General features: G+C 44.6%; 1 protein-coding gene across 1 annotated transcript; it reads right to left on the bottom strand.

Annotated features, from left to right (window-relative positions):
• Positions 1-217: 217 nt before the first annotated feature.
• fbxl2 (F-box and leucine-rich repeat protein 2) lies at positions 218-13,112 on the bottom strand. The gene is made up of 14 exons (XM_082521807.1): positions 12,544-13,112; positions 8,743-8,804; positions 5,201-5,255; positions 4,512-4,586; positions 4,180-4,274; positions 3,588-3,752; positions 3,356-3,482; positions 2,108-2,182; positions 1,841-1,971; positions 1,495-1,555; positions 1,355-1,399; positions 1,061-1,117; positions 731-943; positions 218-408 (listed from the first exon to the last, which is right to left on the bottom strand). Exons 1-14 carry the CDS (start codon positions 12,571-12,573, stop codon positions 301-303), a joined length of 1,299 nt encoding a protein of 432 aa, XP_082377933.1. The 5' UTR covers positions 12,574-13,112; the 3' UTR covers positions 218-300.
• Between the last annotated feature and the right edge of the window lie 989 nt (positions 13,113-14,101).

The following is a 14,101-nucleotide window of genomic DNA, read 5'->3' on the forward strand; positions in this document are numbered from 1 at the left end:
AAGAGAAAAACTCCGTCCATCCGTGTTCTTTCCTCCACCCTGCCACACCGTCACACGGATGGCTGCTGCACTGCTGATCGGTGAGCAAGAGGAGAGAGAAGGGGCGGGTTCAACTGATCAGGGATCAGCGGCAATCAGTCAGTGTTTTGATCAGTGATCAGGAGCAGTGAGTGGGTCCAGCCCCCTCTCTCCCCTATGCCTACCCCAGTTCCCCCACCCCACACCCCCCACCCGACATCAGCCCCCTTCTCATAGCAGCAGGACCTGTAGACAGAGGTGGCCCCCCCTGGCCCTCCACTGTCAGAGGATGATGCAGCAGCGGCACAGACGCTGGCCACCTCCATGTACAGAGGGAGGGGGTGTCACGGGGGCAAAGTAGGCATGGACTTTGATCTCTGGAAGGTGGGCCTGTATGCGGGAGAGATGTGTTAATACAAAAGACCAAAAATGTACAAACCCCTCCCGAATAAAACAAAAAAAAAATCCCAAAACAAAACAAAAAGACAAGGAAAAAGCACATGCTCAGGACTGCCTTCTGTAAAATATTTTTAGAAATGCAGCCCGCTTGTGTACATCATGAGTGAGAGTAGTATTGATTTTTTCATCTAACTCTCAGCGAGAATGCTAACAAGCACATTTTTCAAAATGTCGAGCGATTCTTTTAAAGCTCCGCTCCAATCCCCAACAAGAGCTGAAAAGCAGCATGTATTTTCCCTTCATGCCCACTGACCCTGATGCGTTTGATGCCCGCCCGAGTGACTTGCTGACAATCGTAGAGCTCGATGCGCTCCAGACGGTGGCAGGTCTTCAGGTGCTCGAGGGTCACGTCAGTTATCAGGGGGCAGTTGTCCAGCTCTACCACGGTGAGGCGCTCTTGGCCGCAGGTACTGCTGCTCAGAGCTCTGATGCCATCGTCTGTGATAAGCTCGCAATGTGACAGGGACTGCCCAAGGTGCAGGAAATTGGGTTAAAGATGCGCAAATAGAAAGATTAAACCACACACAGCAACGAAGACGGGCTGAGAAAAAAGCTGATACAGTATCAGACATTGTTTGCTTACCAGTGCTTGAAGCCGAGGGCAGTGGATTGACAGCTGAACCAGGGTGTTATCTGTCACCTGAGGACAGGCCAAGCTTGATTAATGTACTGTTCTCACATGTCTGGGGACAGCTGAGAGGATCAGTTCAAGCATTAGCAAACATGTGATATCATGATCATATCTCGTTCTCAGTCCCAGAACTCTGTCACGTCTTCTATGTCACAACTTCTACTTTTTGCCAAACGTCATTTGACAAAAATCATGTATGATGAAGTATGATCTTGGGAGTAGATGAGGGAACTAAAATGTTCTTACCAAAATACATTCTTCTAAGTCCATTTTTTCAAGCTCATGACAGTTCTGTGAAGACAAACAAAAGGTTTTGAACCTGAACTGAACTCAGAACACGGCTGGCATAACTAAAGGAGATAAGAAAACATAAACAAAACACTTACTCTGGCCAGGACAGTAAACCCAGCGTCCGTAAAATGGGAGCATCGTGCAGCTTCAAGGATCCTTAGACAGACAGACACAAAGTTTGGGAAGAGTTTTTTTAAACAGCTAGTGTGAGGAAGGAATACTGAAGATCACTGGAGAACACACTGGGTTGGTCAACAGGTGCAAAATATAAGACTTCTTGTGCACAAAACGTCTAATATTTTGCATGATTTGTTTTTTTAATAGCTGAATTTAGTTGAGAGCCTCAAATAGATATGATTGTACACTATTTTTGGAAGCAACAGCAGTCATATTTCTTGGATGTATGAGAAATGTTGTGAGACGGGTGTGTGAGCTTCTTACTTAAGTCGGGGGCAGTTGAGACCCAGTGCAGTGAGAGAGGCATCAGTGATGTTACTGCAGCCAGAAACACAGAGGTTCTGCAGCTTGTGGCATCCTCGGCCCAGACTGACCAAACCTTCATCCGTTACTTGCTGGAGGCAACAGACATTTAAAAAACAAAACAAAAAAAAAACTGATTACAAAAACGCAAAAGGCATGCAGAGCCTTAGTCATGCATTATTATCAGTTTCTCCCGCTCCGCTTCCAACAACCAAATGTTTGTCTTACTGTGCAAGACTGCATATTTATGGTGGTGAGTTCTGGGCAGTGTTTCTGAAGGTGTTTCAATGCTCCGTCGTCCAGCTGGGTTAAAAAAAAAAAATTAATCAAGTATCAAGTATTTTGACTCTGTAGACAACTGCAAAGTATTTAAAGTGAAACAATCAAGATGTGACTGAAGTTCAGACTTTCAGCTTTAATTTAAGGGGTTTAAAACAAGTATTTATTAAGTGTTGGAAATTAAAGAGGTTTGTATACAGCCGCACCCATTTTCAGAGGCTCGGAAGTTATTGGACAGTTAACTGACAAAGATTTTCGTGGACAGGTGAGGCCTGTTCACTCATTATTCCATGACAAAATAAACACATAAGAGCTGAATCTAAGTGTTGAAGTTGCATTTTGCAGCTTTATACTGGAATTCTCAATACAAGGTCCAAAAAGATTTATTTAAAGTTTAAAGTTTATTTATTTTCAAGGAGAATTTCATGAGGCTGAAAATCAAAATAAACCTATAAGAGACAGCAAAAACTTCAGGAGAGGCCAAATCAACAATCAAAATCGGATATTCTTCAGTAGCCATGTCAGTCACCTGATCTCCACCCAGCAGAGCAGCTTTTCAGTTATTAAATGCAAAACCAAAGGCAGAGAGCATCTAGTGCAGGCAGCCATTCACATACAAGTATTAAAAAACAATCCTAATATTTAGAAATATAATAGTTCATTCAGTTACTTTTGAAAATGAGTGACTGGGTGTGAAACATAAGTAATTCCTAAACTATTAATACTATTAATGTTTTTCATTAAAGAATTAAAGCTGAAAGTCTGCACTTCAATCACATCTTGACTGTTTGACTTAAAATCCACTGTGATGATGTACAGAGTATTTGGATAATGACAGAAAAAAAATGGTGTCATTGTCCAAATACTCCTAGACCTAACCATACGGGTGAACGACTCATTTAAAATAAAATAAACCCCAATTTCACTTTCTAGACTAGATTCAGTTCATGTGGAAAAAAAACAACAGCTGATCACATTTTAGTTCTACACGGGCATCAGGAAAAGAATATACCAAGAAACAAGCAAATTTTCATCCCATTAGGTCTTTTTAAAAGGCTTTATTTTAACACTGTATAATGACTAGGTGGGCTTTTTTGTAATAATATGATAATTGATTATAAAAAGGTGTAGAACTACTTTTAAAAGGGCCAAAGAAGGCATAAAATAACCTGAAATAAAGAAAATAAATGTGCGTACCTGTGTGCAGCCTCTGAGGAACAGTGCTCGTAAACCAGCGCAACCTCTAGCGAGGGCCTCGATGCCATCGCGTGTGATCTGGTCACACCACGACAAGTTCAACGTCTCCAACATTCTGCAGCCATCACTGAGCATGCGCACACATTGCACAATAAAAGAGAAATATCAAGTTAAAGACATGTAAGCCCTTGTGATTTAAATACCGCAGCGAAAACAAGTGTGCTGGTGCTACCTGAGGGCCTTGAGGGAGTGGTTGCTGACGGACACGCAGGAAGTGAGATCTAAGTGTTTGAGTTTGGAGCAAAACTTGCTGAGGCTGAGGCAGGTGCTGTCTGTGATCTTAGTGCAGCCGTTAAGGTTCAACACTTCGATGTTTCTGCAGTTCTGAGCAAAAGTCCTGGGAAACAGGTGAAGCATGGAAGAAGTGAGGTGAAGGGACTTCTTTCTGACGTTTTCACAAGTTTCTATTACAAAGAAAAAAAGCCTTGCTTTGCAAAGAAGAGAAAGTATCGGTTAAATCTGCTGCTTACAGAGATGATAGAAATACATTATGAGATCCAACAGTCTCAGAAGAATATAAAAATTAAACACCCGTGGGGTTTTCTTTTGTTTTGTTAGTTTTTTGTATGTTTGCAGTGAGCAAAGAAAAAATTAAAGGGTCCCTTGGGAATGAAGACGCACACACTCGGCTAAAACTTTAAATATAATCACACAGGGACCGAAACGGAAGTAATCAAACCAACAAAAGGATGTTTGTTGCTAAAAATCAAAGCAGAAGCACGTTTATTATAACGGTGCATGTCAGAGGGTCAATGTATTCTCACTTCATTGAGGCGTCTCCAACGCTCAGGCAGCCCCTCAGGCTGAGCTGCCTCAGGAAGCCTCCACAGCGCTTTGAAATGTTCTCCACCACCCGGCCCTGAGGGATACACAGACGGACGGACAGACAGAGAGAGTAATATGACTTGGGCTACAGGACAGGGAATCAGCTGTGACGTCACAGTCGGCACCAAAGCCTACTGACCCAGCACTAAGCCTTGGACTAGATAATGCTACTCAACAAGCTCTCACGTCCACACACACACACACACACGCAGGAAATGCTCAAAACCCGAACCCTTCGCTCCTTTTTTTCTCTCATGAACACGACCCTCACCTCTATATCCGTCTGGAAGTTGAACAAGTCGATCTTCTGCCAGTTGCTGCCATCTAGGGCCAGGACGTTCCACGCCTGAGAGGGTGACAGACAGGTTGTGCAAAGAGACAGAAAAATGGGTCAGACAGAGGTGGAAGAAGGTGAACTGTGACTTTTTTAATCATCATGCAGCTACGGGTTTGTGTACACATCAACAGTCTCCACTGTCAGTCCTTGTCCTATCTAATGTGAGGGTTTCCTGCTCCTCTCTCTTTGGCGTCTTTGTAAACTGAAGAAGTTACATAATTAAAGATAGTCCGATGTAAAAAAAAAAAAAAAAAATACATGAAATTCAACAGGAAAGAGATAAACTGCCTTTATAATAACATTTGTTTTGTTTACATGTTACATAGCAAAAGAAAACCTTCCTTGGGCCTTGTCACAGGTAATAAAAGTTTAATTTGAAGCTGTGGTATGAGAGGCTGCCCCAAAAGCTCTGCATTCAGTCAGTGGCTTGTAACAATAATTCACACAGATCATTTTATAAATCACTTTAAGCTGCAGTTCACTGTGGTTCCCTTTACACAGAGCCAGCAGAGGGCACCATATTATACACTTGCCCAGAGAATTCAGTAAGTACAAACCAGATTTACCTCCTTTTTAATAGTAAGGTCTTAATTAGGATGTGGCGTTGAAAGGGAGGCGCTTACCTTGGACACCTGGGCACACCGGCACAGTGTCACCACATCTAAATAGGAGAATATTCTAGAAAGAGAGACAAAGAGGAGGATGAGGTTTTCTCATATTAGTGATCATATGATCATACTCAGATAAGGAGCTCTGCTCAAGCACATGCTGGAACACCTTATTCTTTCTTTGATGCTAGTGAAAGTATGTTTTTTTTCTTATGTCTGTAGGGAACAGAACAATCTGTGGTGTTTGGCTGGTAGGCCCATAGACAGGCAGTGTTTGAGCTATGGGCTGGTCAGCCACAAAGGGCCACATGCAGCAGGCTACTGGGTCAGCTCAATCCATTAATCTGCCAATGAGTAATCTCTGGCACTCAGACAAGCAAGGCCACCAAAAGGCCGGTACAGACAGAGATACAGTATGAGCATGTATAGAAGGGCACACATACACATACACACACACACATGCGTGCACACACACACACACAACAAAGCCAAATACCTCCTGTCAGTTCTTGTGATAAAACGGTCTGTTAAATCTCACAGAAGTGACTTAAACGGAAAATCTTTAGAAAATCTGAGGTGTTAAGAGAGCTGTTAGTGCCAAAGTTTTGAGTGCAGCTGGGGTCTGATTGCCCTTTTAACCCTAGGAAACAGGAGCTGGCCATTGTTTCCTTCAAATAGACACGGACAAAGGCTGTGTGTTTTGATGTGTGTTAGGCCAGGGCATGTCAGGACGAGTCTGTATAATCTATACAAGAGTCTGGTGTCACAGAGTACAGACATCATACAATTGACAAAGCAATGCATATGCAACTTCCATGCACTCTCACGCAGGGTACACAGATCCTGGAGAGGTTGCTGGCACCCAAGGGGCCGACCAATCAAGTTGATCGTACACATTGATCTCCTTCCTAATAACTGGTTAATGGCCGCGATGCTGACCAATGATTGATTGCCCGTTTTAATCAACTACAATCTGACTTTCCACTATGTGTGCGAGAAAGGCCTCTTAGTAACCACAGAAGAACTCTGTTACTCACACTCACAGCGAAGGAATCAGTCAATCTGATTTGGTGAGTCCTGTTAACCTATCTGAAATCTGTAATTGCTACCAGCTGAGAGAGACTGCTGAACACAGATAGATCATATTACCGGCAGGGTAGGACTGACATGGACTTTTTCTCATAAGACACACAAAAGAAAGTGAAGGACGTGACATAATACAGACAAATTCAGAGCAACAACACCATGAGCATGGTATCTTTTTCCACTTTACTACACACAGGAAAGCAATAAGGGCACCTTTGAATGCAGAGCACGAAATAAGAGAAAAGCCTTGGATCACTCTATCAGATCCAGCCTGGGTGTCCCTATTTTTCGGACAAGGCACATAACAGGATTTTCATGAAGCACACTCCCATTTGTTGTCACCCGGCCCTTCAAGCATGGCTAGAAAAGGGAGAGTCGAGCCTTCGCCATAAAGTCTGGGCCTGGTTGTCATGGCAACAACTCAGACATGAATTTAGTGGTAGTGGAGAGGGTGCTGAGTCAGTGCTTCTGGGTAAGAGGACCGTGAACCACCCCGAACGCTCCCTCTCTGGGGCTTGTCTGTCAGACAGGGTTCTTGGATGTCACACAGTTTTCACAGTTTATATCTGCGCTGTGCTGGCCTACATAACGGCTGTTTACAAGTGCACCCACTAAGACGCAGACTGCTGCACAAGCAATTCAGGCTTGCTCGCTAGTGATGCTCTGTACATAAACAGCAACGCTAATATGAACACAAATTAACAAAATAAATAGCCACTACTCCTCGAGCTGCATATTTTCCAACGTGTAACACATGGTGGCATACTGCAGTCGTTATAAAATATGCATCTTGGGTTAATCTGTAATTAGAAATTAACCACAGGCGTGAATGTGAGCACATTTGGCTCTCTGCCCATGGTGTACCCTGCCTGTCACTCCATGACAGCTGGGAGAGGTTCCAGCAACCACTGCGACCTAATTTGGATAATTTTTTAAGAAAATGTATGGACGACCAACCATAAACCAGAAAGGCTAAAAAATGTAGCCCTTAACATCAGCTTATTCAGATCACTAACCCTGCAAACATGCTGGTGCGAGCCCAAGCTGTGTAATTGTGGATGAGCTGTGGGGCAATTGGGTGTGCCCATACAGGTCTGGCAGGTGTTTTGTTCTTTGGGGCCCCTATTAAGGGTTTTCTATTGGGATACTGACTATGGGGTTGCCCACAGAAAACCCATGTAGGCTCTATGTAGGTTAGCCTGTGTGGTCCATTGCAGTTTTGCCCCTCTGGGCCCTATAATGGTATTCTGTGGGCCTTTGGGTTTTCTATAGCTTGCCCAATGAAAACTTATATAAGGACCCCAAAGGGCAAAATTGCGTTTGGCCCTGTGCGGGTACACTCAGTTGGGCTTCGTATGGGATAAGTGTGGATTTGCCCTCCCCGACACAGCCCCATAGTTTGCCCACATATATCCACTGTGGGCCCGCATTGTTCATTATCAATAATGCGCCAAACAACATACAGGCAGATATGACTATTGTGGAGAACATGACCCACAGAACATTTTTTATTACACTGTCTGAAATATGTGGCTGTTAGAAAGCAACTGATTCAAAACCTCAGTAAAATGGAAGTGAAACTACACATTTTGACTAACTAACAAAAGATCGCTGGTTCAAGCTTGGGAAGTGACATAAATCATTTGGGGTTTGGATCAGGAAGAGTATCTCTACCAAATTAACTATGTGGTTACCCCTTGTGAGTAAAGCAGTGGCTAAAAGTCATGTTTTTTCTCAGAGCAACATTCTGGTCCACACTCAGTACCAATTGGTGGCGTATTATGGGCAGCCAACAATGAGCCTCGGTAGTGGCATGAAATGTGGGGCCCTCTCTTCCAATCTTTTACTGCAGCACACTGGGGCACATCTGGCCCCCATAGTGCAGGACTAATACATGTTTTTCTGACCACCAGTGGAAATGCACTGGTCATAATGGGCATGCTGGGAGAGCGTATGGACCAGCAGAAGAGCAGAGCACTGCGGAATTCCCCACTAGCTATGACAAAACTATTTATAGCTCACTTACAGAGACATACAGTTTGCATAGGCCCAGGAGTGTTTCACACATGCGTGCACACACGCATGCACACAAAAAATGCAGCTTTCACAGAGTGCACAGCGTGTCATGTGTCAGCAGAGATATATGCAAGTGCAACCCTTTCCATTCCACATAAACGAGCGTGAAGGATGAACATGGGTGACTGCGCGAGTGATGTCAGATTAATGGGTCATGTGCAGCTGCTGTGGGACAAAATATTGGTCTGTAGGTCACACACAGCTAAAAGAACCTTATTTCAGGCTGGTGGCTGACAAACATCATACTAAACACACAAATGCACCTACACCACCAACAGAGGCAGAGCAAACACACACTGTTTCAGGCTGCTTGAGCTAATGAGTAACCCTGACCTAAGCCCTCGTCCCTGGGTGTGTTGTGTTGTATGTTGTGTGTCTGGTATAATTATTCTTACCTAAGAAGAAGCTCTTTGGGGAGCTTCTTATTAATGGGGGCTTCATCGCTGTTTGAGAACACCTGTCAAGAGATAAGACAAACAGTAACAATGAGTGAGTGTCTTTGTGTGTGTGTGTGTGTGTGTGTGTGTGTTGATGTGCAGTGATATGAAAACATTATCATCCTCACAAGATTGCTACACTAAACAGAGCTAAACTAAGCCCAGGAATCACATAATTTTATTTCACCAGCTTGTTATACTTAAGAAAAGAAATAGACCCCTGCACAGTTTACAGCTGCTGCTTCCGTAAGCTATGCTAATAAACATGCCAGAGCTGCATTTGGATTTCCATGTCGCCTCCTCACAAGCTTATAATTCTGTTAGCCTGGTCAGCTTGTTGGCATGCTTATCTCAATTAGTCTACTCGCTGGATGTCTGGCCATCTGCTGAGTGGGACACACACACACACACACACACACACACTCGCAGGTGATTCCAGTCAAACCTCTCTGTGTGAAGAACAGAGGCAGAACATTCGAGATCAGGTGGGCTGCATTCAGCCATGAATTTAAATTACGGCAAACACCCACATCCACTGTGCCTCTGCAGACACGCATCCTGCCAGTGATACACTTGTATCCTCAAAGGCTCAGAAGCTGTAGCTAATGAGGGGGGACTCCCTGCTGTTGAACACGCAAACACAAACACCGAAATCTGAGAACACAAAGGGGATAGGAGGAGAGGCACGAGATGAGCAAAGGTTGATTCTGAAAATGTCTCAGCTGTAGTCTAGCCCCCTGACGACAGACGCAACCTCCTCGAAAGAGAAAGCAGCAAAGCGAGAGGGAAGAGGTGAGGAAGACGATACTGAGTGACAAAGGCAAGCCAAAGGAACCGTGCTCCAGTCAAGAAGTACTGGAAAAACATGTCTGAAAGTCATCAGAGTGGAAGAAGACGAGGGAGGAGGAGGAGGGAGGAAATGCAGGCCATTTCAGAAGGAAGTGGGGTCAAAAAAGAAAAGGAGAGGGAGTTGGTCCAGTCAAGGTCCGGCAAACGATTAACTAAGCTGGTTTGAACTTTAACATCGCTAAGGGAACAACACAAGAGTGTTGTTGAACACACTTACCAGAAAAAACTCTGCCATCACTGAGGCCCACATGCCCTCGTACTGAATAATGCATCATTACACACTCATCTGAGGCTGTTGAGTAAAGCATGCTGTCATTAACTGTAACATTAAACTAACAGCAAACTTAAAACATGCGTATATCTATTGGTGAATTTAATAGCATTAGAAGGAATGCAGTGAAGGAGACCTGTGGATGGGTATTTGCTGTGGAAGGCTGCTACTTTGACCAGGCCTCTGCTGGGCTTCCTGATTAAATCAAGGTAATAAACATCAGCATGTACTGACTGACAGGCAGGCAATTTGACCTTTCAAGAAACAGCATGTTGACTCAGTGTCTCTGTAAAGCTGTTGGGGGAGGGGGGGGGGGGGGAGGGATAGTTTAGGACTAAACTTAGACTTAAATCCGAACCACATCTGTAACACATCACTCACCTTTGACCTCTCTTCCATCACTCTGAGGAACACAGGGAGGCCATGATGGAACGCACTGGGCTCCACACAGCATTACGCTAACATGGAGCATTCACAGAACAATAATATCATTCTGTGGTACAAACATGGTTTACTGTGTAATGAGATCAGGGTTGAAAAATGTTCAGAAATTCAAATTCATCCTTTTACATTACAGTCAAAACAAGCAAAATGACTTCGAAAACAACCTGATACTCCAATAATCATCCTTATCAGAGTTACCGCCTCAGCATTCTGGTGCCCTTGCTCCCCATGCAGGAAGAGCACCATTCCCAAACAGGAAACTCCTCTCTGAAGTCATACTCACTATTCCTAGAGAGGGTGCAACAAGCCTAACATGCAAATCTGGTTTAAAACGCCTGTGGCACGTCAAACAAAGACACCCATGAAGAAATTAAGACTTGGGTCGAGTGTTGCGTTCAATTTTAGGCCTGCAACACAACAACAACAAAAACCATAAAAAGGACTCGATCACCAACTCGTCTGTCAGTTGACCCCCTTCCCCTTTCTTCTCAATTGGACACACCAGCCTGCTTCCCCACCGTACACTGGTTCATGCTAAGAAGCTTAGAAGTCTGCTGAGAAATCCACTGATATGGCAACAGACACACGGGCGCTACTAACGCCGTCTGTTCTGATTCACTCGCACATCAGCACACATGTTCCTACTACTGACAAACATGTGAACACCTGACTGAGGGCGTCAAGTAGCATCAAGTCAACCCCGAAGGCATCTCAGCAATGTGTGAATAATAACTCCTGATAAACATCTCGCATCTATGAGCAGCCATAATCAGTCAGATGGGATGATTATGGTTTGTACATAAGTGTTAAATCAGCAGTACATGGTGATTATTGCACCACAGGTATGCAAAGGTTTATGAACAAAGTAATGTACAAATACTTGGAGATGCTTTGGTTTTGTTTACTTAGTAACATAATGTTTTACACTACACATGATGTACTTTTTTTTTTTAACTCCACAACTTTCAGATCAAAGTTCCATCCATCCATCCATCCATCTTCATCCGCTTTATCCGGGGCCGGGTCGCGGGAGCAGCAGCCTAAGCAGAGAAGCCCAGACCTCCCTCTCCCCAGCCACCTCCTCCAGCTTATCCGGGGGAACACCAAGGCGTTCCCAGGCCAGCCGAGAGATATAATCTCTCCAGCGTGTCCTGGGTCTGCCCCGGGGTCTCCTCCTGGTGGGACATGCCCGGAACACCAACCCCAGGAGGCGCCCAGGAGGCATCCTTGTCAGATACCCGAACCACCTCAGCTGGCTCCTTTCGATGTGGAGGAGCACCGGCTCTACTCTGAGCCCCTCCCGGATGACCGAACCTCTCACCCTATCTCTAAGGGAGAGGCCAGCCACCCTTCGGAGGAAGCTCATTTCCGCCGCAAAGTTTTTGTTCTAATAAAAGACGATTATCACGGCTCATATTTTCAGTAATATCTGAAGTAATGCAAATGTGTTGCTTTACTCAAACTGCTACAGCACAAAAATGCTGCACAGGCGTGGGTAATAACACCCAGTAGTGCCACACATACTGTCTGCAGTATGACTATTTTTTTTTATATCTTGCTCATGAATCCAACTAAAAAAATTGTAAAAACCCAACAACTTCAAATGACCCTGAAAGCTCTGGTGCTTTTACTTTTTATTGGCATGTAAATATGGATAAAGTGATCTGGAGACGTACAGCATTCATCCTATGTGCAGTATTATTACTTCTTGAACACAAAGGCCACCTGTAGTGGCACCTGCCCATCACAGGTATTTTAAGGAGGCTTTAGATGTTTTCATTGCGTGTATTTAACAACAATCCATCCTCTCCATCTGCAGCCCCCCCTCTCTGAAAGCCTGTAACCTCAGGCGCCAGTGGCAACCAGCCTCGGCCCTGATATATTGACTATCCTCAGCCACAGCCCTCCTCCTCCTGTCCCGCAGTCCTGAGCTCCATGTTGTCGCTGTCTAGTGGTGCGGCAGGACAACAACAGGATTTCGGATTACCCTTGACCAACAAAACGCCTCAGCTCCTGACTGCGTGTAAAATTAGGAGCAGAGCACGGTCGACCACACACGCGCGCACGCAAACACACACGAACAGACACACAGAGATATACACACACACACAGACTTTGCTTATACAAGCCCACGACTCCCACGTCTGCTAGAAACAAACACTTTAACCGTTGGTGGTCCACTCCCTCTGTCATACCTCGAACCGGCCCTTGGTGATACCGTTCATGTCTGCGGCGGCACGTCCCAGCTACACGCCGCGCAGAAACCACTCGAGTCGTTTGACGGTTATTGTTTTTGTCGCCGTTTTATTTTTGGTCGGTCGGAGTGTAGGAGCCGAGCTGAAGCTGGGTCTTCACACCCTCCTCCTCCTCCGCCTCCACCTCCCCCCCTGAGCCGCCAGCGAGGCTCCCGTACTCCGGGTCAGTGGGGTGACGGTGAGGGTGGTGGTGGTCCGGGGCGGCCTGGGGCAGCGTTGACACTCGACGTCTCGAAGACCAACGGCTCCCCAGCAGCCCGTCTCATCACAGGGCTACCAAAATAACAATAATAACATGGACGGTCTGTCAAGTGACTTCACTTCCGCCTCTCCCTTCATCGCTTCATCGGCGGTCAGCTGGCCGCGGATCGCCCAACTTTGCTGAAAACACACGGGAATCGTTAGGCCGATGTCCGCCTTTACTCGTTGCACCGCACGGTTCCCGCAGCGGACGCGCGTGTGGCGGCTGACACGAGCGCTTTCCTCAATGTTTTCTGTTTACTTGCGGGGAAGGGGGAGGGGCGACGTGACGTCATTGCTGCGGGAAAACCACGCGTGGTCGATTTGTTTTGATTGTGGGCTTGTTGCAGGAATTTTAGGAAGGGAGGAAGAAACCAAATCATAACTAATTGGGGCTCATTTACCAGCACAGGCAGAATTTTAATAAAATTGATTTTAAAAAAACCCCCAAAAGGGATGGAGGGGGTGCCCTGACACGAACGCGTGGGTTTGCTTAGAGGGAACGTTTGAGCTCCACGAGCTTTTCTGCTGTAACACAGCCTGTTTCAGGCACGCCTGAAAGACACACTCAAAGCAGTCTGGGCTGAGTCCTTTGTCAAACATCAGTGCCAATAAAGTTTCTAGATTCAAATACAAGTACAGAAATTAAGTAACTAAAGGAATCGTCATGTTATTATAAAATGATTACTACGTGGCCAGCATGTGTTGGTCAGTTTAATCTGAAACCGAAAAAAAACGATCTCCACAGTAGTTCTGTCTAAGTCATAAGAATCCTATTTTACAGTACATTAAAATTCACGCCCCTATACATTCAAATGACCCACTAAATGCAACCCTCAACAAAATAGTATATAACTCAATAAAACATAACAAAACAAATATCTTTGTAAGGTAAAATTGCATTAAAACAGTTTGATTAAATTAAGTAGAAAGTTAAATTTAATTAGTATTAAAAAAGTAACGTAGAATAAAAATAATCATCATTATTTTTAATTAAATTGGCCTGCCTTTTTTTTTTTCAACATTATGTTTATTAAAGTTTTACATATATACATATATAAAGTACATACACAAACAAATTTACACAATAAACGAAACACAAGGTACATTCAATGAAAGCACTTGAGTCCATGAGACCTCTGACAGATTTTAAAGAATAATTTTCACATTGCAGCATATGGTTGTGGTCCTGTACCGGGAATAGCTAGGCTGTCCCTGTCTCACACAGTAAACCAGATAGATCTTTATTCCCAATATA

Source organism: Aulonocara stuartgranti (assembly GCF_965226115.1).
Source record: "Aulonocara stuartgranti genome assembly, chromosome: 22".
Lineage (NCBI taxonomy): Eukaryota > Metazoa > Chordata > Actinopteri > Cichliformes > Cichlidae > Aulonocara > Aulonocara stuartgranti.